Here is a 25,340-nt window from a genome sequence, read left to right on the forward strand (position 1 = left end):
GTAGATGCTGCCAACCCAACAGCCTGTCTGGATCCTGAGGACTTGCTTTAGTCAAACAGGACATTCCCATGTGGTCTGTCTGTTGCCTGAGACTGCCTGCTCTGGGTGCTGCTCCTCTTGCCTCCTGGGTGCTGCTGGTCCCTCCCTGTTGATGGGTGATGCTGGGTGTCTCATCTCCTTGGGACCCTGCATAGATGCACTTGAGACTGAGAGCTGCCTCTGTCTGCTTCTGCCCAGCCTCTTGTAGTGTTCTCCTTTTAACCCYAGCAGATGAGAACTTTTCAAGGAGACAGGTTTTTTGGTCTGAATTGCAACACCTGGGCTTTACTTGGCAGTCAGAGCTGGCCCACCCCACAGGTGGGAAGGACTGCAGAGCAGGGACCCAAAGCAGCTGCCTGCTAAAGCCAAAGCTGGCTCTGGCATTCAGTTGGCACTGGTGCTGTAGGAGGACACTAGTTCACCCCTTCTCCAGCTGGCTGTGCTGCTGTACTGCTGCCACCGAGGGAAGTGGGGAAATAGGGAGAGGAAGCACAGCAGGTCACTCCACAGCACATGTCCTTAGAATAAAGGCTATTTATTCTCTGCAGCCTGTGAATCCTGCATGTTTCCATGCAGTGTTGTTAGTGGCTGGAAGTGCTTGGCAAGCGGGGAGCAGAGCAGTGGAAACACTGCTGTTCTCAACCTCCTCCCTGCTGAGAGGTTAGCAGTGACACTGCAGTTCGGTGTCAGCATGTGCACATGCCTGACACCTCATTAGTTTTTCATGTTTAGATGAGCAGTGATTTGCAGTTATGCTGTACCTGGTATTTGCACCTCTAATAAGTCATGTTCGTGTAAATGAGACCTGTGCTTGTGGGTACCAGTCTTCTCCATGGGAGTGGGCAGTGTCACAGGTCACACCCTTGCAAACAGCTGCAGCAGGATGGGAAACTTCTGGGGTAAGGTTGAGGTGTTGTGCAGAGGGGATGAGAAGGCGACACTGCCAGTGTGAGACAGCACTAGTGATCCAATTAACACTTTGAGGACAGGTGGAGCTGCCTGGCTTCTGCTCTCAGCACCCTTAAAGAGTCCTTTCAAATGCTGGATGCTGCCAATTATCAGCTGTGCTGGACAAAAGTGAATTTTGGGGGAGTGTTGCTTTCTCCTGCACTAAACACTTAATGTGTAACAGTGTCAGTACTCAATGGGCTGAGCTGGTCTTCAGACTGGAGCAGGGCAGCAGCAGCCTTGGAGCTCGGCAGTAAATGTCGAGCCAGATTCCTCCATGACTTGAGGCTATTTACCCCTGGAAGAGCTGATCTTTGCTGTACGCCAGCCCTGCACAAGCAGGGATCCTCCCTGCCCTGACACTGAAGCAGCGTGGCCTGGCCTGGCTGCCCTGTGGYGCCTGCCTTCCTCCAGCCTGGCACAGGAGCGGAGCAAACGGTGAGCAGGGAGCRCCGCAATCCCAACCCCAACTGCGCAAAGCGGGGCTGGGGACCCCCATCTGCTGCAAGGACAAGGGGACGTCTGCAGAAGTCACTCCAATCCCCCAGCCGGTTAAACGCAGGGATCCTGGGCTCAAGGAAACTGTCGTCCTGCGTGTGATGCCAGTGCCATTAATCTGCTAACACCTCCGGCGTGGCTAGGTGATCAGGGAGGGCGTGATGCAAACAGCAGCAGCTATGGTGGCTGGGGAGGGCACGCTGCGCTGGGGGGTGTCGGATGCTGCACGGCGTTGATCTGCGTAGGCTTTGGGGGGTTTTTTTGCTTTGCTACCTGTCTGATTTTGGAACAGCTCAGTGGGGCCGTGCACAAGCGCTTTGCAGTGGGGGTGTCCTGCTGCCCCCGTGGCTCTCCCGCGCTGTGTGCTGCTCCCTCCTGGGGGCTGCTGCGCCCCGGGGTCACCGGCGAGCTGCGTTTGCAGCTGGGGACCAGGCATGTCTGTCCCCACCAGTAATTTAGGCAATGTGTTTTGTTCCCTCTTCTGTTCAGGCTTGTCTGTGAATGCCCCTGACTTTATGAGCTCATTTGAAATTGCTCCATGGGTGATATTTCTGAAAATGGTGTGGGCTATGTTGTGACAACACGGACTGTGCATGTCTTTGCTTTAGAGTAGGTGGCTTATTTAAAAAAAACCAATGCTTTGCAGTGGATCCTGTAAACAGCATAGCTGCATTTTCTGTTCTCTAATGGGGAGCAAACGCCTCTTCAGCCCACACTGATGTTTTGCCATGAAACAAATGTTGGATCTCTGCTGAGCAAGCGCTTGTCCGGGCCCCRTGCCCGTCTCCTCCAGGCGTCTGCCGAGCAGCCCCTGCTCCCGCCAGGTCGGTGGGAGCGGGGCCATGGCGTGGTGCCCTGCTGGGGCCGAGCTTCCCGCCCCGCTTCCCGGAGACGGCAGCTCTCGGCAGCTCTGCGGCCGCTGCTGCAACACGCGCCACGCAGACCTGCTGCAGCCCCCTTCCCCCCGTTAGGGACACGGGCGCTGCCCCTYGCCCTCGTGGGAAGCGGGATGGAGCCGTTAACGTAGTATAGACTGGCTAGCGAGCYGTGAGGAGCCGAGGGGAGGTGTGCACCCACCGCCATCCCCGGCGGGAAGGGGCTGCCCGGCCCCGGCAGGGGGGACGCGTGGGGCCCTGCTGCCGGCCTCCCCCTCAGCGAGGGGCCGTGTCAGCTGCTGGGAGTCACCGCGGGGCTGCGCCRCTCCGCGGGGCCGGGCAGGTGCTGCCGGGGGCTGTTGTAGGGTCGGGAACGGGCGAGGGGGGTCGAAGCCCCCTCTGAGGGGCCTCGTGGCGGCCCTGAGGGGAGCCGGGCTGTGGGGGGCCAGCCGGGCCGTGGGGCAGGACGGGCCCCGCAGTGGTGGGCCCGAGCAGGCCGAGGGAGCAGCGAGGCAGGACGGGGCCGAGCCTGGGCCGGAGGCGGCTCCCGCYGGCAGGACGGGGACCAGGGCCGGCCGCAGTCCGAGTGCCGCCCCGAAGGTCTGGAGGGCGAGAGGCGGCAGGGGCAGCGAGGGAGCGCGGCGCGGGCCGGTGGTCCGGCTCCGAGTAGGCTCGGACGTTGTCCCTGGAGAGCGCGGTCGTGCCTGGGTGAGTGGCTGGCATGAGGCAAAGCAAACTGCTGGGTGGCTGAAGCTTCTTCTTGGTTTGCTGCCAGGGCCGAGAGCGTTCACGTCCTCGTACTTGGCCCTTTCCCCTGTCTTTCTCATTTCGTYGTGTATTTCTGCCAGAGATGCATCTCTTCCCTTCACTTGTTATCTCCTCATCATGGTYGCTTTCACTCCTGCCCTTGTGATTTTAGTGTTTTCTCTCTTTCTGTGACCATTTTTCATCACAAGTCTTGTGATTCCCTATCTCACAACCAGCCAGCACTGAAAGCAGTGAGTATCTGTCTGCAAGACCTGAGGACACATCTGTGGCATGAAGGTACAACCAAGCACTGCCTCTTTCCTTTAGCCTTTCTTGCCTCCTTGATCTAACAGCATAAACCAGTGGCCGTCTGTCACGTGCTTTTGACGTTCATGCTGCTCTTTCTTGAGAAGCAGGGAAGAAAGGAGGCAGAAGACAGAAACAAAGGAAGAAATATAGAAGAGATTTTTACCCGAAGACAGCTTAAAGATTGCAGTGCCCATATGCTGCTTCTAGATGTTCCCAGAAAGTTCTTTGACTAATATTTATAGGAGAGTTGGATAAAAACTTAGCAGAGAATTGCAACATCTGCTTGTGACTTTCTACTAGATAGAAAAGATTCTCATCAATTTTGTTGCATCCCTAACATAACTTTATAGATATCACAGATCCTAGTTGTGCTTTCTAAAGCAGGAAWGCTAAAATCTCCTGCCCTAGGAAATGAAGGGTAGAGATCCTTGAGGCAGGGTCTCCCTGAAGATAGCACACTACTTGCCTAGAAGCAGGAAGGATTATGTAATTGGTACTTAAGAGGAAATCCAAGAGGATTTTAAAATTTGGAATATGCTGCCAGGAAAACTCAGGGTGGAGAGAAGCACAAGAGAGCATCTTTCTCATAGAGCTTGCAGGCATTTGAGAAGGTATTTGAAACTAATACCATGAAAGTCCAAGTTTGGAAACAATCAGCTGTTGAAAGTCTAGAGGCTGTGTGCATCCTGGGGCAAACAGCCCTGCTCTGGCACAGAAATATATGCTGTTCTTTCTAAATCAAGGAAGTAGTGGAATACATTTTCTTGACTGCCCTTTCAGCAGACAGGCATTTCTTTTGTGCTAGTTTCAGACTAGGTGGCTTTTTTAAGTAGCCACGACCTCTGCTAAAGGAGTTGGAATGAGCAGTGGCAAAGGGACTAATGATAGTGTGGAAGACCTAGATCCTTGTCTCTGTGTGGCTTTRAAGCAGCTTGGGCTAGGCAAGTTTTCTAGATTTCTAGGTCTTTCCCATCAGTTGGTTCTGAAAGCTGACACATGGAAAGATTGTCTTCTGGGTTTTAGCCTCAGTGTTGTGGCTGAAATTGTTAAGAAGACCGATGGTTCTATTTATTTGCTTGTATGGCCTTAACACAACCCAGAGGTCATTCTGCCTTAGCAGACAGGCTGGAAAGAATTGTTTGGCTAGCAAGAGCACTCAGTGCACCCCTCAGTTTCAAGTAAAAGTATATTTTGCAAGAGATCAGTCTTGAGCAATGTCTTCCCACACAATTTTTAATTCTCCACTGGACATCTCTCTCCTCCCCTGCATTGATCGTGCAGTGTCAAGACTTCCAATGACACTAAATCCAAGACCTACACCTCCTGTAGGCCAGTTGTTCCCAGCACTGTTTGCTTGTAGTCTAGGTAAGAATGGCTAGRGGAGACATGTATGATAGAGTACTTTACTGTTCATTGTTCTTGTTGCAGTCATCCTTTTCCCTGCTCTTCTTTCTGAAACCTAGAAACATGATTTTCCACCTGAGATCAGACCATCTTGTCTACCCACTTTCTTTTGGCAGAGGTCAACATTTGATGTTTTGGAGAAGTAGCAATACCTCCTACCCATCATTTAGCCATGAGCAATGTGGACCAGGTGGATAACTCCAGATGAAATTTTCAGGTGCTTCTGATAGGAGGCAGGGAAGGTGTGTGCAACATACTGTTAACTCCAAGTAACAGCCTGTTTTACCTTCTTGCCTCCTGGCAGGAAGAGGCAGTTCTGCTGATTGGCAGTAGAATGGGGGAAGAGTACAACTATAACAGACAGAGTCACTGGTACATAACCTGCTCTCTTTCCGTGTTTCTCCCCACCACTCCCCATTTCTTTCCTCACACTTTCACCTTTATGATCTCTTAGAAAAATGTGTTGGAAACAGTTCTGGTTTATGCTGTATTTTGCTATCAGCATTTTTTGTCCTGTGGTCCTACTGTAGGACTTGTTTTGATTYCACTTGTAGCTTCATTCCTGTCTGCTTTTACATAATAATAAGTAAAGCTGACTGTTTCTGTTCAAAACTTTAAATTAAAATACTTTTTCAAGGAAAAAGGACTTTTACATAGAAAATTTTGCTAAAATTCATTTTATAGCAGTGAATTAAAAGGTGGAAATGCTAAGTTAAGTACATGTTTACAGGCTGTCCAGCCCTGTGGTATTAGTTCATACTTAATTCATACTCCTTCCACTCACCCATTTATTTAAAAATGTAAAACACCATCAACCCCAAAACATAAGCCCCAAACACATGTGCCTGCTCGATGTTAATCATGGAAATTTTCCCCAAGATATAGAAACTGGGGTGGATGACCCTTTCCTGAATTGCAGGGGAGGGGAATTCTCCCGTTTGCCCATTTTGGGGCAGAGTGGCCTGACACCACCAAACTCTCCCGTAACCCTTCTGAAGCTGGTGTTGGTCAAAGAGTTACCTATTCCCACAGAACTTGTCTCCAGCATTTGTACCATCTCTTGACTTCAGCAGAGTTGATTTATCCCAGCTGAGGTTCTGGCCTATGAGTCAAAGGGTTCATTTTGTGAATTATTTTATTAGCAGAGTCTCAAAGGACCTCCCAAGGCTGTATGAAACAAATCATGTAATGAGTTTTAGTGGTGAGATGGAAATATTCCCATATTGTGACCAGCAGGATTATTAGTGTGTTAGAGGATTTGCAATATGATTGTTAGTGTAACCAGCAGGAGAATGAAAGGTCTGGGTCTGTTCAAATATCTGTTTACAAGTGTGTTGCTGAAGCAGGCCTGCCTGAGCTGGGCACCGCTCTGTGATTCCTGCTGCTTGAGGAGAATGTTTTTAAGAGTTATGCCCTGGCAAGGGCCAGGTCTTCATAAAAGGAGAATGGGCTTGGATGAAGGGTTATAGCACCCGCGGGGGAGTTGAATTCTTGCGTCTAGCCTGCTACAAGACTTTCTCTGTAACCTTGATCTAGCAGTTAGGGTCAGACCCTCCAGGTAGCTGGGCACTCAGATCCTCTGTGAAATCRGTGTGAAGGTGGGACCCCAAACAGCAGGGAAGGAAGAAGCCCCTGCTGCCTTAGTGGAGTTTGACTTTAGCTTCTCTGTGTCCTGGTTCCCATCTGCAAGATGGGAGGGAAAACTGCATTTCCCTGTTGTGGGGTTGCTGTGAGGGTGACTGCTTCTGTGAGGCTCTTGGACGCACTGAAGGGAAAGGTACAGGCATCCAATAGACTGCGAAATGGCATCAAGTAAAACACCTCATGCTTAGTCTGATTTATTTCCCAGTCCCTTAAATGAAAGCCTTTATGCAGATGTAGAATAATTACTGCAATAAGCAAATATGTACTGTTAGATACTTCTACATTTGAAGTCCAGTTGGGCATTACTTATCCAAATTTTGATCTTGCAACTAGATGAATTCATTTTTGGGAGAGCTTTGGTGACTTAAAGAGTCCATTCTGCTTTTTAATATTTCATCAAAATGCTCCCAAATGGAAATCACTTAAAGCAGCAATTAAAAGAAAACCTTTCACATTTTTCATTGTTTTTAAAGTACCTAGAATTCACACAACAGTTTCATGTGGCCATTGGGAAAGTTTTGGCTAATAAAACTAATCGTTCATTAACGGGAAAAGTAATATCCAACAGCATCAAGTACAAGCAAATATTTGGCAAATAGTTTGCAGTTATAAACTGTGTCTGTATCAAATCACCAGCTGATCTATGCTGATGTACCACTAATGATGCCTGGCCCAGAGCCTGCACACAGAAGCCATGAACAGTGAGAGAAGGACAATATTAACAGAGTTAGCAGCTTGCTACAGATACCTTACAGGGCCTTAGGTGCCCACCAGAACTGATGGGGTAGGGAGATGCAGGACCTGTGCCCTCCTGTCTCCCCTGCTGTCTCTGGCTCCAGAGAGAAACACTTTTGTGGGAWTTCCTCTTCACTTCACACAGTGCCCAAGATCAGTTGTTCTAGGTTTGTCTCTGCTCACTGTACAATCTTGGATAATCTCATTTTTTGCCTTGGTTTCCATGTTCTATAAAATGGGGGTTGTGCTGCTTATCTGACAGGATAATGTGCTGTGAGATAGGTGGATGAAAGAGGCTGTTTAAGGGCAAGTCATACTTCTGACCTCCTAACAGATATTAGAACAGCTGAACTCACTTTGTATTAAGTAGGAAATGCTGTGGGCTGGAAAAGATGTTAAAAGAAAAAAATCCCAAGTGCTACAGTCTGTTATTACTTCCAAAGCTTTACTCCAGATTTTAAGCCTCTAGGGATGGTGAGAGCACATGTCCTACACTGAACATTGCCTTTGAGCCCTGGAGGGGATATTCCCAAAGATGAACAATAGAATGTGTCAAAGTAATTATCCCGTTGTTCCAGCTGTGTGTGCCAGCCCTGCTGGGGGAGGGTGGGGAGAGCTTGGCTCAAACAGATCTCTCCCCTGCTTGTTCAGGAAGGCACTTGCAATAGGCCGTGTTGGCTTTGTTCGGCTTGCGTAAGCTTTAATCTAAAGTTGGAGATGTTTTTAGCTGATCTGTGTTAATGTTGGGTGGAATTAACATGCATATGGGAAGACCATGTGACCCCTTCCCCTCCCCTCTTTTCATCGCTTTAACGGATTCCTGCCAAATCACAGTGGCTAGAGTCCAGCCGGGCTGGGCTGCCACCGCACAACTCTGCGAGCAAGATGCTCACCATCTCTGTCCTTTACAAGGGAGCCGTCATCATCAGCAGGTAATGCCTCTGAGCGGTGAAACTGCAGGGTGCGAGGGACCGCCTGGAAGAGGGAAGGAGACATTTGACGGCTCTGTCTGGTGTCGGGTCTCGTATCAGTTGCTGCAGCACAGGCTGGAGCTGCCTTCCAGGTGGAAAGYGAAGGGAGGTTTGCTGTGGTTTCCTTAGAAAAGGTTGGCAGGGATTATTTGCATGCAACAGAAAGAGCTGAGAGAATGAAACGGGCTGAAAAATCGGAGGAAGCATCACTTTGCAGCAACAGAGCGAGGTATGTCTTACCGCATCCATGAAATCGCCCTGACTGGAGACACACGCAGGATCTTTTGGTTTTGTATCTCCTCCCACGAAGAAAAGGGGACTGGGTTATTAAGTAGGAGTGATGCAGAAACGGGATGCATGCTCTGCATATTGTGCTGTTCTATTTGATTTCTTTGTCTCCTGTGAAGACACTCTCCTGTTTCTGAATTTCCAAGGTGAGGCGATAGGTATTTAGAGGATAATCACTTAGAAATGAAGCTTTTTTTGAATTCTCCTTGGGAACTGGGAATGGCTAAGGATTGTTTACTCCTTCTAGAAGCAAATGGCTGTCCTTCTCTGCACCTTCACCCTATGGTCCTGCTGGTGGGGTTTTTGTGTCCCTAACATTAGGAAAGCTCATTTGTACTTCTACTCCATTGCTTGTGGATCATATTCGGAATAAAATTTGATCATATCAAGTAGGCATTGGTTTTACCAAAAACTGTCCTAGTGTTACATTCCAGCATGGTTTGAATTATTTCCTGTTTATTCGTGACAGAGTTTCCTCAGATATTTATCCAAAATATTCTGAAAAGCCTGGACAAGTGCTTCAATTTGTTTAATCGGTCCAGGTCCAAGCTTTAGAGAATACAGACTGGTCTAGCTTCCTGGGAATTGCTGAAACTTCATCATTTTCTGACAGCGGATGATTTGGCTAGTTCTTTATCAAAGATCTTGAATATGTAAAGCATTATAAGAACATTAAGGAATTTTATTTTCAATGAAGAGAGGGATCTTCCTGTCAAATCTGTCTTTGTAGAATACTTTGATATTTTGAAGTATTTCAGGTGTGCTTTATTTGAAGAAGAGAAGTCCCTGAGGTTTATTCCTCTCTTGTGCCCTGTTAGATTTAGATGAACAGTTGTGCCCCATGGTGTTCTCCCTGCTTGGCTGAGTCCAGTGAAAATTTGGGTTCTGATGTTGATTCAGAAACTCTCCTCTCCTCCTGCAAGTTAAATATTTGGAAACTGGAGTGTTTTGGGAGAACACTGATGTGTCCCCTTGCACACCTGACTCTGGGTTTGTCAGGTTAAAGACAACTGATCCTCTCAGGGGTGATCTGACAGGCTTTAAGAAGAGGAGAAGCTGTGTCTTGAATGAGTGTGTCTTTTTCTAAAYTAAAACTAAAAAGTAGGAAAAGAGGGTGAGTAATAGCTAACAGCAATACAATCTGCAGCCTCTGATCTCCTTTTCAAAACTAAAGGTAGGAGTTTCTGAAGGCCAGTGCTGGAGCTGTTTGCTTGTGTGAAGCTACTTCCACTCCAGATGTCTTTGACAGGACCTGGTGGGAAAGCTGTCTTGGGAAGGGAGTTTATTTCTTACTCCTTGCTGGGGTAATTCACAGCCATAGCAGTGTCAACATCTGCGGGCTGCATTGCTGGGTGTCCGTATGACACTATTTATGTCTGTTCTGGAAGGTGCTCAGGAAGTCTAAATTCTTACTCATTCTCACATAGTGTAGGGAGGCTTGAGGCACCATGGGACAGCTTCTTGACCTGACAAGATGTTTTAGGAATTATCTGGAGACACACTTACTTATATGGGAATTGTGGATAGTCCCAGGAGTGGAGTCAAGAGTGCCTAGCTGAGGCAGAGTGGATCAGTGTCTTCAGGAACACGTAGTTTGGGTAACATGTGACACCTCTCTAAAATCAAGCCTGTTTTCCCAGCACTCATCAGTGAGCGTTTAGGGAGAGACAGTAGCATGTAGTGGTTGGGATACTAACTTGGCATGGAGGAAACTAAGGCTTAAGCTCCTGTTTTGCCAGCTTTGCTTGCCTGAGATGAAAAACTTCCGCTCTTAGTCTGACAAGATTTGAAGCAAAACTTGCATCCCATTTTTTCCAGCACCTCTGCTAGAGAAATGGAGATGCAGAAGAATAGTCTTTCTCCTTGTCATGCATTTTGCATGTGTTACAAAACTTTGGAAATGGACTCACCTGTTTTCTTCATCACAGATTGCATGTGTTTGTGAAACTGGCTTATTCTTGGAATATTGGTTCAAGCTCTGATCTCCTTTTATATGGAGCTGGACAGCTGTCCAGCCCCATTAATCCAGGGTAACAGATCAGACAGGTCCATCAGATTTGCTGGGTGGAGATGATGTCCATCTTTGCACATATTTCTTATTGATTTGTGTAAATTTGGAGGAGGGAGCTGGGGGGGGGGTTGCTTTTTGCCAGCATGGGCTTAATATGTGGGACTGTGCCTCTCCAAGTCTAGGGAGGAGGGAAGGGAGTGCTTGTGTGCATGTTTGGTTTTTGTGCGTGTGTGTATATCTCTTTATTTTAGCCTGTGAAAGACATGTCTCCTCTCTCCCAGGACACTCATGGGACCATATGGAATGGACCGAGTTGTGCATTGTTTTGATTTCTACGACTGCGCAAACGGGCTGGGTGAGTAGTGCCCCTTTATGCAAGGGACATCCTAGTGCACTGGGGAAACTGGAACAAGCCCCCCAAATTTCCAGCATCCATGTCATGATTTCGTCTTCCTATTTGAAGTCTGACTTCTYGCAGAAGTACTGCTTCTTGTGCCTGCCTGCTGGTCAAGCCTCTGTCAGCTTTCATGGCAAGGAGGTTAAAATAAGGTCAAAGTCCTGATTAATTCTGTGTTTACTACAAGCAGTTGCAGTGCTTAGAATTGCACAAGAACTCAGTGAAGATGGCCCTTTCCTTGAGCAGGATTTCTGGGAGCTGGAAGGTCCTAGGAGAGGTGGAAAGGAACCCACACCTGTGCTGGGCTCTGTGCCTGTGTATTCCTCCCATTGCTGCAGTTTCAGAGTGATAGCAGTCAAGAAGTGCAGCCAGGCTGACTAATGTGAATACCAATCTGAGCTGTCAAAAGCAGCGTGGCTATAAGTAACATTGTGTGACACCTAAGTGCCATATGGATGGCACCTGAGCTGGCATAAAATGGGCCAGCTTRGAGTAAATCACAAATTCCTGTTTATTTCCTCTCAAGGAATTTTAATAAATTAGGGGGAAAAGTCTTTTCAGAATTTTTCAGTCTTTTTGACTTTCCAAAAAAAAAAAAAATCCCTTCAAGAGAATCCCAAGCACTTCCCAAAGGAGTATCACAGGAGCTGCGTGCCCAGTGCTCCTGCTTTGCTCCATAGGCAAGGCTTTGTGCCTGAAGCACCCCTTCAGGAGGCAGTTCCTGATGGCTGGAACTAGCACACTATGGCTCTCCTGTGGACTTGGGTGTATTAGAGCAAACAAAATCTGTTTGGAAAGTTTCATCCACAGGTAAGAGTGTGAACCCAGAGTGAGTCAGACTTCCTTTCAAAGTGCTCTACCCATTAAAGAAGAGAAAAATGAGATGGTCATATCCATCAGAATGGGAGAAATAGTGATAGATCCATAAATTTAGGGCCAAAAGGATCCGGTGTATTATCTCATTTGACCTCTGTAAATCCAGCAGTATAAATAGAGATGCTCTTTCACAGCCTTTGCCAAAACTGAGATCCTCCACAACAGCTGCTCCAGAAGTGTGTAGTGCGTGAACCACTTTCTGTGCTCAGGATTTATCGGGGTCCACCATGCRTTCTCATCAATAAATTAAAATTGCAAGTGTAGATGATAGTCTGGGAGAACAGCTGAGGACCACTTGGCAGGGTCACTGCTCCTTGGATGACTGTTTAGGAACTGCTAATTCTGAATATTTAAACTCATCAGAGAAACAAGCTCACACATTAGTTAGGGTTTAGGTTTTCTGAGAACTAAGAACACTTGTTAATTATTGACTATGTTTCTAACTCTTGGACTGGGTAAATAGGATTTCTGCTGCCAAAGAATGGCTTTGGTAGGATCTCTCCCCCTGTGTTTTATTCATGAGGTATATGAGAGTTCAGAGTAAGTTCTTTGCTCAGTGAATGTGGTATTTTAATCTCCAGAGGTAGAYTTGGTTGAGTTGATGGGATTTTAGCTGATGGATTAGATTAGCTTGTTAAAGGAAGAGACACAAGTCTGACAAGGCTGTTGCTGAAGGCTGCAACTTAGAGATGCACAGGTGATGCATCCCATTGAGAGACACCTTGCTGGATCCCAATATTCTTTCTTTTCACCGCTCTATGGCCAGAAGCAGGGAAGGGCTTTGCAAGATATTGCAACATGCTGTAGTAGGCTGTAATGTTAGGGCTTTTCTAATGCCATCATCAGCTTTCTTAGTACTCTTAGGAGACATGAAAGATCCAAAATAAGCAGTAGTCCTCCAAAAATCATCCTTCTCTACTTGGAATCTAGCACAGAGAAGTCCTTGCAGAAGCTCCATATCTGCCATAGATTTTAGCTGGTCCTGCAGTGTGCACAATATRTTCTAGAAAAAAGAAGCCTCTGTGAACCTTTGAACCTGTGAGCCTTTGTGTTTGCTGCTAGCTTCTTACATTCAGAACCTGGTGTTGTTCTAACATTGTTTCTTTAAAGTAGAATCAGTCCACTTCATGCTGGCATGGCAGGTCAGCGTTTGGCCCCAGGTCTGTTACTCTGTGGCTTTAAATGGAAACCCACATGTGAACCTCAGCAAAAGTTCAAAGAGGTTACCTGGCAGCTCCTAAACCTGAACTTTGAATTAAAGAATAGCCATCAAAGGGAAGTGCTGATTAAGAAGTATTTCTCAGAAACACTGAGATCCCATTATCTTGACCTTCATCCTCTTAGAACAGGGCAGAGTGATTCACCTGCAATCTGTCCCTTTGTCCAGACAGAAAAACCTGGCAGGGACTATAAGATCAACAGAGGGATTAAGGGAAATGTAATTGRACATTGCTAGCTTGGACACAAAGCAGGAGTCCTCTCCACACTGTGTATTGAGAGGAGCAAGGCACAGCTGCACAGTGCTGATGGAGCCAGCACTGGGACACAAACCCACAGCAGGTCAGAACCACTCTTGATTGAACACTTGATTTGATCAGACCAAAGCCAAGCATCAGCTCTCCTCTAGCAGTGTCCTGAGAAGTGTTTACAAAGCTGAGTGACCACTGTGGTCTTCAGTTTGCATGGGGAAGATGGCCCCAAAATGCAAATATGCCAGCAGCACTGTATTGGGAGGCAAAGCTGGGAATAGGAGGCTTTTGGATCTTGCTGCTAGTCCTGAGGCTCTGGACCATGCCACATATCTGTTGCTTGGATGCCAAGCATCCTCAAAGCTACCGGAGATGATTACAGTTAGGCTAAACAAGCAGATTAGCCAGAATGCCCCTTGACCCGTGGTATATAGAGCTGCATGGAGATCCAAGAGCAGGTGAGATTATAGGCCTGAGAAGTTGAGAACTGTGGCGCTGGCATTAGGGGGAGCAGGATTAAGTGCCCCAGTGCAGCTCAAGGTTCTTGAAAAGAAATTTAAAGGATCATTAAGAATTTCATGCAAACTCTGTGTAGGTCAGTCTAAACTACAATCCAATCTGGAATTCCCCTGTAAACCTTTATTCTGCAAAAGAGAAACTCCTGGAGACAACAGCATCAACTCCAGGACCCTTGCCAGAAAGGAAAGATTAAAAAGAGAGATCCAAAATAGGCTAGATYATCTGGTCCTAAGTATGACTTAATAAGCATTATGGTGGGACTTTGATGCTGTGATAATTAAAGAACTGTTATTTACCTAAACCATGTCCCAAATATAAATTTGGTTGAAATAAGTGTTTATAAAATACAGAAACTCCCATGAATGCTACCACAAACTCTAAAAGCTCCAAACAATAACCAGAGCAAAACCCTGCAGAGAAGTAGACTTCTGAGCCATGCAGAACTAGTGTTTTTTACTATTGTAAAATGTTTGAGATTAGAAATCTTGTGGCTTGAGCAATGCAAGAATTTGATGATTCAGATTTGGTGGCACAAGTGAGATGTCCCATGTCTGGATGAGGCCTTGAATTGGATGACTCCTTCCTACTCTTTCATGTCCTAATGGGGAATCCCTAGTGTAATACTCCAGCGGAGGGGCAGAGCGCACCAAGGAGGGGCAGGCAGTTTGCGGCGCTGCAGGTTCCCAGCTCTGCTGCCAGAACGATGTGGGTGGGAGGGCCGGGTGGGCGGCAGGGAGAGGGAGGCAGAGGGCAGGTTTGTTTGCCAACAAGAGAATTCAAAGTCAGTTTTCCCCTGTCAAAGTTTGAGTGTGTCTGGGAGTAATGCTGTGGGTAATCACTGAGTTTAGTTAACAAGATCGGATTTTCTACTGACATTGTTGGGGATAAAGGAGGAGTAGATACTTCAGCTATATTAAGCCATTATAACAATTGACTTGCGGACACAAAAGGGAAATGAGTCATTACTGCTTTTGATACCTAGAGAGAGGAGCCTGCAGAAGCCACCCTCTCTGTCACAAACAGGTCTCATTGCGTTGGTATGTGATATTATAGTTGCAATTATTTTGAGATCCAAATCTTACACGATGTCTCATGGATTTTATAATTTCTAATTACTTTAGGTGTGTAGAAAGATGTATAACTTCTTTTTGAGTCATCACACTGGCTTAAATATAACTTCTAGTGTCCTCCCTCCCCTCAGGAAATGCTGTGACTTTGCCTCTGTGAGATCCCTGTCTGTAGAGTTGGAATATCCCCTTGCCAGGAGCTTCCTAAACATGTCCCTGGTCTCAGTGTCTGCCCCACAGGGTTTCTCGTCCAGGTCTCTCTTCACGTTTGACTTATGTGAGCATATCTCACACCTGCTTATGGCATAAAGTCCACCACCAGCCACCCCAGCTCTGTCAGGAGTCCACTGCCGGATACTGCCAAAAACTGGCTGAGTGGATTTATAGCTGAGGATCTTTGGTGATGAGCAGACTGAGTTTGTTTTAGCTTCTGTCACTCCTAGGAAGTTTCATCTGCCTTCAGGTGCTAATGGGGATGCAACTGCTATCATCCTCTGGAGTCCAAAAGTACCTAACGTGCCAGATGTGCCAGGCCAGTCCTGCTCAGTGAAGCTCAAGGTGTTCAGCTGTTCCGGTACTCCTGGTTACCACATGTCCCGTCTCCACAGTCACCTCACCCAGCCAGTTCTTAGTGTTCTGCACAATGCACTTCCTGTTATTTCTTGAAACTCTTACAGTAATAGTCCCTTTTAGCTTAAAAAAAAGTGATAAGCCATTAAAATAATCTCTGTGCACTACCAGATAATCTGCAATGAATTCATTACTGGTGACACTTGCAAACACATACTTGACATGGTATCAGATTGGGAATATGGCACTACCAGTGGTTCATCATCTCTACYCCTGCCCAAAGGGCACAGTGACAGCCATGTGCTCCATTAGTCCCAAACCAGGATGTGAGAATTCAATTTGCAATGGCCTGAAAAGGTAGCTCTTCTGGACTGTGTTTCAAATTTGAGTGGAATTTTTAAGACTGCAGCGGAGAAGAATGTTGGTGTTTGATTGCATCAAAATATTGTACAGGAATGCAATATTGCAGGAATGCAATACCATCACTGGGATGGCATTGGGTTTTTGCGTTTGGGAAAAGAAGCGAGGGACTGGTGTGTACATGAATGAAATGAAAAAATTATGGCAATCTGGTTTTAATTCCAATTTTAATGTGTGGTGTCTTGAGAGACTAAATCTTCACCTGGGACACTTCTGACCTCTAGGGAAAGGGACAAGTCAGACTTCTGAGCACACAGCTGGCCTGCAGTTTTTATAGACCATCAGAGAAGTCACTCTGGTGGGAATGGTGTTGCTGAGTCTCTGTGGGGCCTTCAGAAACACCATTTTCTCCTCCTTAGTGTGACACTGAGGTTGCTACCCGTACTTTCCAGTGTCCTGTGAAGATGTTTAGTGATTTAAAAGTTCAAGGGAGCTGTCAGGGGAGAAAGTTATCTGGCTTGAAGCAGGCAGTGCTGGAAGTGACCCTTTCTCAGTGGATCTACTGCTTTCTGTGGTGCTGCTTGTCCTCAGGGTGCCCTCATTCTCGCCTCATGTTCAGAACAGCAAAATGTCTGATCAGCGGGTCTCTGGGAAGATTTGTTAATTAAAGCCAGGCTTTTTAATCCTACTGTCCACAGCCTGGATCATGGAAGCAGGATTTAATGAGCCCCTGGCAAGTAAGTCTCCTCAGCCTTTTCCTGCCAGATAGCTTATGTAATTCTGCGCTGCAATGAGAAAACGAGTGCACCGTAGTCCCGTCAGCTACGGAGAGTCGGAGCATTTGGAACGGTGAATGCACAGTGCTGGTAGCCCCTAGCAAAGATGTCTCAAAGCATCAGTTGCTTATACTTGCACTTCACCTTTGCACCGAGGGACTGTGGGCTACTGCAAGTTTACTGGACAGGAGCTTGCTGTATTTCCACGTTGTTGTGATGAGAAAGAGGGTCTGTCTGAAAAGGCTAATTTAGCATTATACAGACGTACGCTGCTTTGGAGGTTTTAGTTTGTCTCAGGCACCACTTCCAATGGATGGTGTTACAGAGCCCCAGTTGTCCTGTGSCAATGTAGGGTTTTTCAGAGTAGCAGAGCACTAAAAATCGCTGCATCCTGACTCCTGGCTCTCAGGAAATACTCTTGTCCACAGCAATGTTTCCTATGACAGGATTTCATTGGTTTCATCAGAGACATGAGCACAGGCTGAAGCAGCCATAGCTGGTGACTGAGTTGAATTCTTCCCCGTCAGTGACTGATTTCACTGCAGATGATGAATTTTCTGGTTGATGGAAGGTGCACATTCTTTGCCTATACATTTCTTGGAAACTTTTTATAGTTGTTGTTTTGAACAGATGCTATTAGATGCTTTTAGCCTTTGTGTCATGTCACTGGCCACATCCCGTTGTTTCTGCTGCTTCACTTGCTGCCAGAGCTCCTTTCAGATGCGAGTGTGTTGCTGCTGCTTGTTTAGTGCAGATGATATGCAGGATATCCCACAAATGCTTTCGAAAACAAGTCATAGATTCAAGAACTGGTTATGTCTAAAAGAAGCTAATAAAACAGTTAAGGCACATTAGTGATTCTGATGGTCATGCTTGAACAAATGTCTGTAATCACCTTTTTGCACAGTTTACCCATACACTTGAAAACATAAGGAGGTGATGCCATCCCAAGTGTACATTCCTCAGTTGTGTTTCTGTGCTTTGTGAAATCTGTGGAATAAAAAGAAGGGATGTCAGAGACTGCCCTCACACACTGTTGTTGTGACGTCTTGGAATTGTGTGGGAGGTTGCTTCCCTCTGAGATGGCCCAGAATAGCACTCTCCCATGGAAACTACGCTTGTTCATGCCTTTGTGTAATAGGGTAATTTCTCTCTCTGTAGGTATTAAGGTAATTGGTGGTATCAAGGAGCTCACAGGAGAAGAATATGGAGTTTATGTCAAGAGGATCCTACCAGGAGGTGTTGCTTATGCTGATGGTGAGTTAAACATGGTGGAGAATATTGCAACTTGAGAAAAGCCAGAAAAGAGCGTACTTATTTTATACATTGCGTTACTGGACACTTGAGACATTTCCTCCCAGGTTTTCTAGCAGTGGGGAGTCATTGTAATGTCTGACAGCCACCTTCCATCTGGATTCTAGGGCATTTAGATGATTACTTCACTATGTTTAAACCAAGATACATCCATGCTTCAGAAAGATCTCTCCATTTTATGATACCTCTTTTTTCCCAAGTGGTGTTAATTGTGTGTAGCCTGAAAATGACCTGAGATCCTTTTGCAAACTCTGCTCTGATCTGGCCTGCACCATTGATTTCATTCTGAACTTCAGATAAGTCGGTATTAGGCAAGGGTCTGCAGAGCTGAGCTTTTATGACTTAAGCCAAAAAGATTTTTCAAATGTTACAACATCATTTGTTCATCTAATAAAGAAAAATAAATCCAGAACAGGTGGAGGTGAAACTCATGGGTTTTCTACCTGACCTCAAAAATTAAATCAAGTAAAAGCTTTACTGCATTTTTTTGTATTTGCTGTCATACCTTCCTACAGCATAGGAAGCACTGTGCCAATGACACAAATTGTTTAGGGAGGCTGTAGAAACTTCATCTGTGGACATCTTGAAAAACAGGTTGGATAAGCATCTCTCAGGAATGACCTAGGCATATTTCAGCCTGTCTTTGGTAAAGGGAGGGACTTCCCAACCTCTTCAAGTCCCTTCTAGCTGTATTTTCTGCAGTTTCTATTCATTAGTTTTCTTTCCTAGGTCGCCTGCAACCAGGAGACCAGATCCTGGAGGTCAATGGAGATTCCCTAATTGGAATTACAAGTGAGAGGTACCATATCCAAACAGAGACTTTGCATTCCTGTTGGGTTTGTATAATTCTGTGAAGTGGTTATAGGCTGTGGGTTGCATGAAGAGCACCAGTGCATTGCTTTGTCCATGCCCTAATGTAAACAAAGGGTTTCTGCATCCAGCACTGTTCCCAAGAGCCAGCTGTGTTATGGGACTATTACAGAATGAAAAGTTTCTATATAAAAATAGACCAGGGAACCCAAACTGTATTATGAAAAATTCATATATGGCTCTGGAATGCTGACTGAATCTATCCTCAGCTTTCCTTGCAGAAATAGTCATCTTCTCAATATCTTTTAGCTTTCCATGCTCAGCACTGTAAGAATATGTAGACATTGCACAAAACTGAGTTACTGTTCCAGCCCAGCACTGTGCTGGGGTAGGGAGGGGACTTCATGCTTTATATCATCTCTGTGCTTTTCAATTCTGGACACTCACTGGAGTATTTCTGCAAGCTACTTGACTTTGCAGTAGTGTTTAATGTCTCATCAGGAGCCACACCGCAGCCCTGAACTGCTGTAGAGGAGTGCTTATAGCTATTCCCCTTTGGCTTATAGGACCCCCACTCCATCTGCTGCTGTTTCCCAGCAAGCCCCTCTGCTCACAGCCACACAAGAGATTAGCCAATACATAAGCCCAGTAGCGCTGCTGCGCTCAGGGGATTCCTTCCAGAGCTGCAATTCAGCCCCTTGTCTCAGTGCCAAGAATATAGTTAATTGATCTAGATGAGCATTACGCTTTTGGGACACCAGTTTTCCTTTAAATATTATGCTAAACCACTGGTTGCCTTGCACTTCTGCATGTCGCTCTTAAAGTGCCACAGCTGGATGGATCTTTAGAAAGCAACACAAGGAGCTTCTCCTGCTCCCAAATCCCTAGAACCTGCTCTTTTTGATAGAGGATGTTCGCTATTACATTTCTGCAGCTACAGGGGCTGTGTCAGGCAGGGATGCTCTGTCTGGCCAGTGGACCTCCACTGCTTTGCCTCTGACTCTGACTGGGATACATGTATTTTGAACCTGGAAGCAGTGGATGTCTCTGAGAAGGAGCCTTCAGAGGGAAGAGGTGTGCTGGGAGGTATTTGCCTGCTGGCATGAACATATTCTGGGTTTGCTTTATTATCAGGAACTTCTAAGTTAGGGTAGAAGTGGGAAAATCAGGCAGTGACTTAGCTTCCCTCCAACCCTGCTGCCAGGCAAGGGAATCAAGGCTGTTTAACAGATATTTGGTCTGCCAGAGGCCTTTCCCTCAAAAAAAGTCATTTGGCTGCTGTTTAGGGTTTGCCCAGGACATGGCTCACTGCTGAGTTTGACGTGAGCTTTGACATGCCAGTGAATGAGCTTGGTGGTGCATTGCTGTAACCCAGTGTTGACATGTCACAAACAGTCTTTTTCTTGCCTGTCTTCTTGCAGGGCTGTGGATATCCTCAGAACAGCATCTGCCACCAGCCACATGCGCCTTCTTATAGCCAGAGATGATGATGCCAGGTAAGGTGGTGTCATACACTTAAGGGGAATCGTGGGACTTGTTGGCACCAATTGCGGCTGGACTGCCATTAAACTAACCAGGCTCATTCTCTCTCTGGCTGTGGCTGTGTTAGAGCCATGTGCCCTCTCTTCTCTTCATGTGCATAGATGCTATTTTTGTTCAGTTCCCAGTCTCCTTTTCCACTACCAACACTTGGGACGGGAACTGCAGTTTACACAGTCAAAGCCTGTGAAGGTGGCCAAAGGTCTTCATTAACTCTAAAACAGTGGAAACATTCTGAAGTTGTAACGGGAACAGAAACAAAGTCACTGTCTCCCAGCTGCAGACCTAGCTCACAACCCAGCCAACTCATCAGGTCCGTGGAGGATCCAGGCGCTAAGCAGATTTTCACACGCATTTCTTTAGCCACAGTGTGAGAGCTGTCCCCAGGCAGCACTAGCATCGCCGCTGGGTTGTCTGTCACAGGCAGTGGGGAGGCCCCTTCCACACTGTGGCATGTGGTGTTGAGATGCCTATGGTTTATCACATCCTGCAGAGCGATTTGGATCAAGACCTACAGGGACAGCAGGATCATCCCTTTCCTTTCCAGGTAGATACATTGTGCTAAGGTGGTCTTTCACCTGGATGTGTTTCCAAATTTCAAGGCCTAGGAAGGACTTTAGAAATTAGAGTGCTACCTTCCCACAGAATTCCTTTCTCCCAGAGAGGAAGGTCAGATTCTCCCTGAAACCTCTCCACCAGCTGCTTCCTGGAAAATCTTGCTTTCTCTAGAGATAGTTGGAGGATTTGAAAGGAGAAGGAAAGAATTCAGTTCTGTCCTGGCTAGATTTAAGCTGAGTGTGAGACAAAGAGGTTATCATGAGAGAGGAGAGGATTATAGAAACCAAGCTGCAGGATTAGTGAGATCCTTTAACTGTATTCAGCTTACATCTTCTGGGGTATCTGATGCAATGTACTGCAGCATCCTGTCCCTTCTGAATAAAAATACATGTCTGGAAGGTGCGCCAGGAACCACTGAAAATAGAGTGGGTTAAGGTAGAGGGCAGCTGTGGGCAGGCAGCCAGGGTCTGAAATTGAGCTTATGCTAAGTGTGAAATCCAGAGCAAAACTGCTCATTGCACAGAGCCCATATGCAAAATGACTGCAAAAGCTAGTAGTTTCCAGGCATGAGAGGCAACAGGACTTGGTTTGATGGCTGCTTCCTGATAAGCAGAGACAGAACAAGGCTGCAAAGGAAAAATCAGCTCTACGCCAGAATGCCAGACCAACAGGCACCGCATTGTGTAGTGGTGGCTTGCAACTCAGAGGGCTGGCACAGAGGCCTGTGGAGGTTGGTGGGACAGAGGTTTGCACTGAACGTGGGTGGCTTAAGATCAGACATTCATTTGTTCAATATTCCCACAACCCCATAGGATTGGAGATGATGGTTTCATTCATTATCCATCAATGGCTATGGAACATTATTGCCTTGGCAGAACAGTGAGAGCATTGTAATGAAAGAGATAAGGCTAATTTTGATGCAGTTATATTCTGTTGAGAGAAGTATCTGGCATTAATGGTTTTAGCTAGTTCTATTCTGCCCTTCAAGGAAAAATAACATCTCAAATTATTACAGTAACCTGCGAGTTCCTGAGTCAGCTGCTGAGGAAGCACTGAGTGAAGTGATTAAATCATCCAAATGAGACTTGGGAATTTGGCTGTTTTGGTCTGAGTAAACTTGCACAGATCACTGCGGTTCTCCGTGCTGCAGTCATCCCATTTGTGAACAGTTTTCCTTGCTTTAGGTGAGGAAATAGTAGTGGGCTTCTTGCACTGTCTGCTGTGCGGGGCTGTGATCAGAACCGGATGCCAYGAGGGGGCTGGATTTCCTTTTCTGAGCAACTCCCTGGAAACCCCCACAGGGGCTGATCAGAAGCAGGACTTACCCATTTTCCTTGTGGAAACATTTTGTTTCTCAGGCAGTGCCCCCAAAGCAGGTTTTCTGCCTTTACCAYGTTTAACTGTTCCAAGCTTTTCAGGCATCTCAACATGCCTCTTAATATCTTAAATTGCAGCAGATGTTTCTTAAAATACATGCATGCGTGGCTTTGTCTGCAGCTACAGCTCCTTTGTGCATCTGTCAACRGAGCCTCCAATCACCGTGAGATATAGATTGTTGTAAAGTGATCGGCTGGAGACAGTGAGGGCAACCAAACTTTAAACAATTTATTTGGCCGCCATTTGCTATTGGTTATCTGTTAAATCTGCAAAAGGTTACTCAGAGGGAGAGTGGGGAAGTAATCAGTTTAATATTTTTTTTAAAGATTTGCAGAGATTTCACTTACATAATCATCTCACAATATGTTTAATACACAAATACATATCTCCTGGATTAAGAGCTATGGAAGAGGGGGAAGGATTTTTCTGCTTTTTACTTTTTTTTTTTCCTATTAGATTTTTTTTTTTGATTCCATATTATCTTTTAACAATGTCCTTGAGCTCAGCCAAGCAGACAGCCCTCTGTCCCTGGGAGGGTCAGGAGTGCCTGCTGGCATGGATGTAGCTGTGGCCAGCAGCACTTTGCTGGCTGGGTTTTAAGTGAGGAGGGACTTGGCCACTTGTGGGCAATGAGGASAGCCTGATTCTCATTTACTCTAAGGCCTTTTGCATTGCCCTCTCAGCCTAAAATTGCCCTGGTGKGAATAAGAAGCAAGGCAGGACTATCCTATTGGCAGTCCAAACAAATTGGCGTTGGCTTTGCCATCTTGTCACCTTCGAATGGGTGGAGTGAAAAACTGATCTTCTCAGRATGTCTTCCTCTGAGCCCAGGTGTTAATGTCAGCGTGGTGCTCGTACGAAGGGACCCTTCAGGAAGCTGTTGCTATGACAGACATGGGACAATTATCCTCTTCCCTTCTGACTTCTCAGAGAATGTCAGTAATGGAAGTGATATCCATGGAGCTGCTGCACCATTAACTCAAATGAAGCGAGAGCAGTCTTGTACCTTCATACAGTCTAGCAAAGTAGCTCATGTGACATGCAAGCCAAAGGAATCACGCTAGGAGATGCATAAATCAGTCTGTCTATTTGCAGATGTTTGCATGCAGGTTTTCTTCATAAATCCAGAACATGTAGCTGTGATATTGGGTACTCTGGAGGGTGAAATGTGATGGCTCTGGATTTGAAAGAACATTCAACCTGCTTGCCAGTTTTCCCAGTGACTCAGTTGAGTAGCATTTTGTTGTGGCTGCCCTTAGGTGAATTTGACTTAAATGCTATTATTTGTTCTTGAAGTTAATTACAGGCCCAAATTGCCTGTGCTGTTAATAGAACTTAGTCCCAGTGTGTATAAGATGCATGCTTTCAGCTTGTCACATCAGACATGCTGCAGAGAACTACAGTAATGCTAGGGTCTGAAGCAGAAAATTCAGGTTTAGAGCTTAATGTGCCAGATTTGGAAGATGTTTGGATCTGATTTTGTCTGTGCTCATCTCTAGCTAATGAGGATAAACTTACTGCATGTGTGTAATTATTGTTTATTCGTTCTCAGCCTGCAAGTTGCAATAGTTCCTTGTTTCTATAAGTTGCATAGATATCATCCTAGTCTTTCAGGTTTATCATTGAGAGAAAGCCTGTTTGTGCTTTACCTCCTTGTACTTGCAGGATAAAATGCTATTTCAGTGCATCTCTGCGTACAGTATGCATAGTCACCTTGGTGAAAACTTATTGTTGTATTAAGACCTGCATCAGAAGAAATAAGAAAAGTAGTAGTCTGCTTTCGGGTAAATGTACTGCATTCTTTACCATGAACAATTTCCAAATTACACAAACTTACATCCAATCAAAACTAAAATCCAGGAAACAGCGAATAAGGCTGCTTTCTTTCACTCAGCCTTCATTACAAAAGGCATCTCTAACATCATGACACAGTTGACTGAATGACACCATTACAACCTTCCCTCTGTTCCTGCCAAGGGACAGGGTTTCCCTGTATTTCCATATTTCCCAGTATGGTAACCATTTGCAAGGCTGTGGTGTGGGGTTATTTCTTCTTGTTTTGGTTTCGGTGCTAAATCTGTGATCTCCATGCTGTTGCTTGTGTGTTCTTGGACATTTGCAGAGGACAAGCAGAGTGAGTGGATTTTGTTCTTAGTGAGTGACCATGGAGGACAGACCTGAAGGTGTGTCAGGGACATCTTGCTTTCTTTCTGTGCTGCATCTTTAATTCGCACATTACTTTTCTAATCTCTCCCCAGTTTCCTATTTTTTCTTTTTACCCCCTTCCCCCCCCCCCCCCCCGCAGTATTGGCAAGTGGGCAGGGCAGGCTCACACATGCTAAAGCCTCCTGTGTTGATCAATATCCAGGAATTAGCAGAGAGGCTGTTACTGAAGTCCACACTTAGCCTGGTGCAAATGCAAGATGGTCCCTTTTYATTGTGAGCCAAAAGTGCTGAATTACCTTCCATTTGTGTGACAGTGGCGGTGGCTCAGGCAATACCTAGGAACTAGCTTCAGTCATTTGATTGTGTCTCTGAGCACTTAGTGCTAAACTTAGACTTGTGCTGGGGCTGAATCCTGCAAGCCTCAGGTATTTCAGGATCATAGGCTGCTCTTTGAGGAAAAACATGTATCCTTTTAAACAAAAGCAGAGATGTACACGTAATCACTGCTTCCTAGGCATTTACAAAAAAACAAACCCTAGCAATGGCCTGATGTACTGCCCAGTATAGCCGGGGCTAGAGAGCTCAGTGGTAGCATGGCGTGAGCTAGCTCTGACTCTGCCAGGTGAGTGCAGCCCCGTTTCCAGGCAATTCTGCTGCCAGAGCTGGGGTCGGGCTCTGGGCATGGAGCTGCAGTGCCTCAAGTGTAGACCTACCCAAAGAGAGGCAGTAATGCTGTAGTTGAGAGTACTGGGTGTGTGAGAAAATCAGCTTCTGGGATGACTGCTGTTTGCATGTGGCTTGCAGTGCTTAGGGTTTACAGTTCCCACTGACCTGCAGGTTTTGTTTATTGAAACAAGCTATTAATTTATCTTGTGTCACAGACTGCTCTTTCTCCCCCATCTGCAGTGCAGAGGTTGAGGCTTCCAGACACTGTGCTGCCACATAACCTTTGTAGGATTCACTCTTTGTTCTCCCGAGAACAAAAGGGCAGGCCCAAAAGGTATTATGAGATAAAACAACAATGTTCTGCAGAAAGATTGACCCCCTCCTGCTTAGTCTGGAGTAAAGTCAGC

At 46.1% G+C, this 25,340-nt stretch overlaps 1 protein-coding gene across 1 annotated transcript in view; it reads left to right on the top strand.

Moving 5' to 3' along the window:
• The first annotated feature begins 10,757 nt into the window (after positions 1 to 10,757).
• Positions 10,758 to 25,340, top strand: part of LOC112965139 (syntaxin-binding protein 4-like) — a 38,620-nt gene continuing 24,037 nt past the window's right edge. The window contains exons 1-4 of the mRNA XM_026063887.1: positions 10,758 to 10,824; positions 17,665 to 17,760; positions 18,547 to 18,616; positions 20,049 to 20,123. Of these exons, the coding sequence (XP_025919672.1) occupies positions 10,758 to 10,824; positions 17,665 to 17,760; positions 18,547 to 18,616; positions 20,049 to 20,123 (308 nt within the window). The remainder of the gene's footprint in view (positions 10,825 to 17,664; positions 17,761 to 18,546; positions 18,617 to 20,048; positions 20,124 to 25,340) is intronic.

Source organism: Apteryx rowi, unplaced genomic scaffold (genome assembly GCF_003343035.1).
Source record: "Apteryx rowi isolate R43461 unplaced genomic scaffold, aptRow1 scaffold_202, whole genome shotgun sequence".
Classification (NCBI taxonomy): domain Eukaryota; kingdom Metazoa; phylum Chordata; class Aves; order Apterygiformes; family Apterygidae; genus Apteryx; species Apteryx rowi.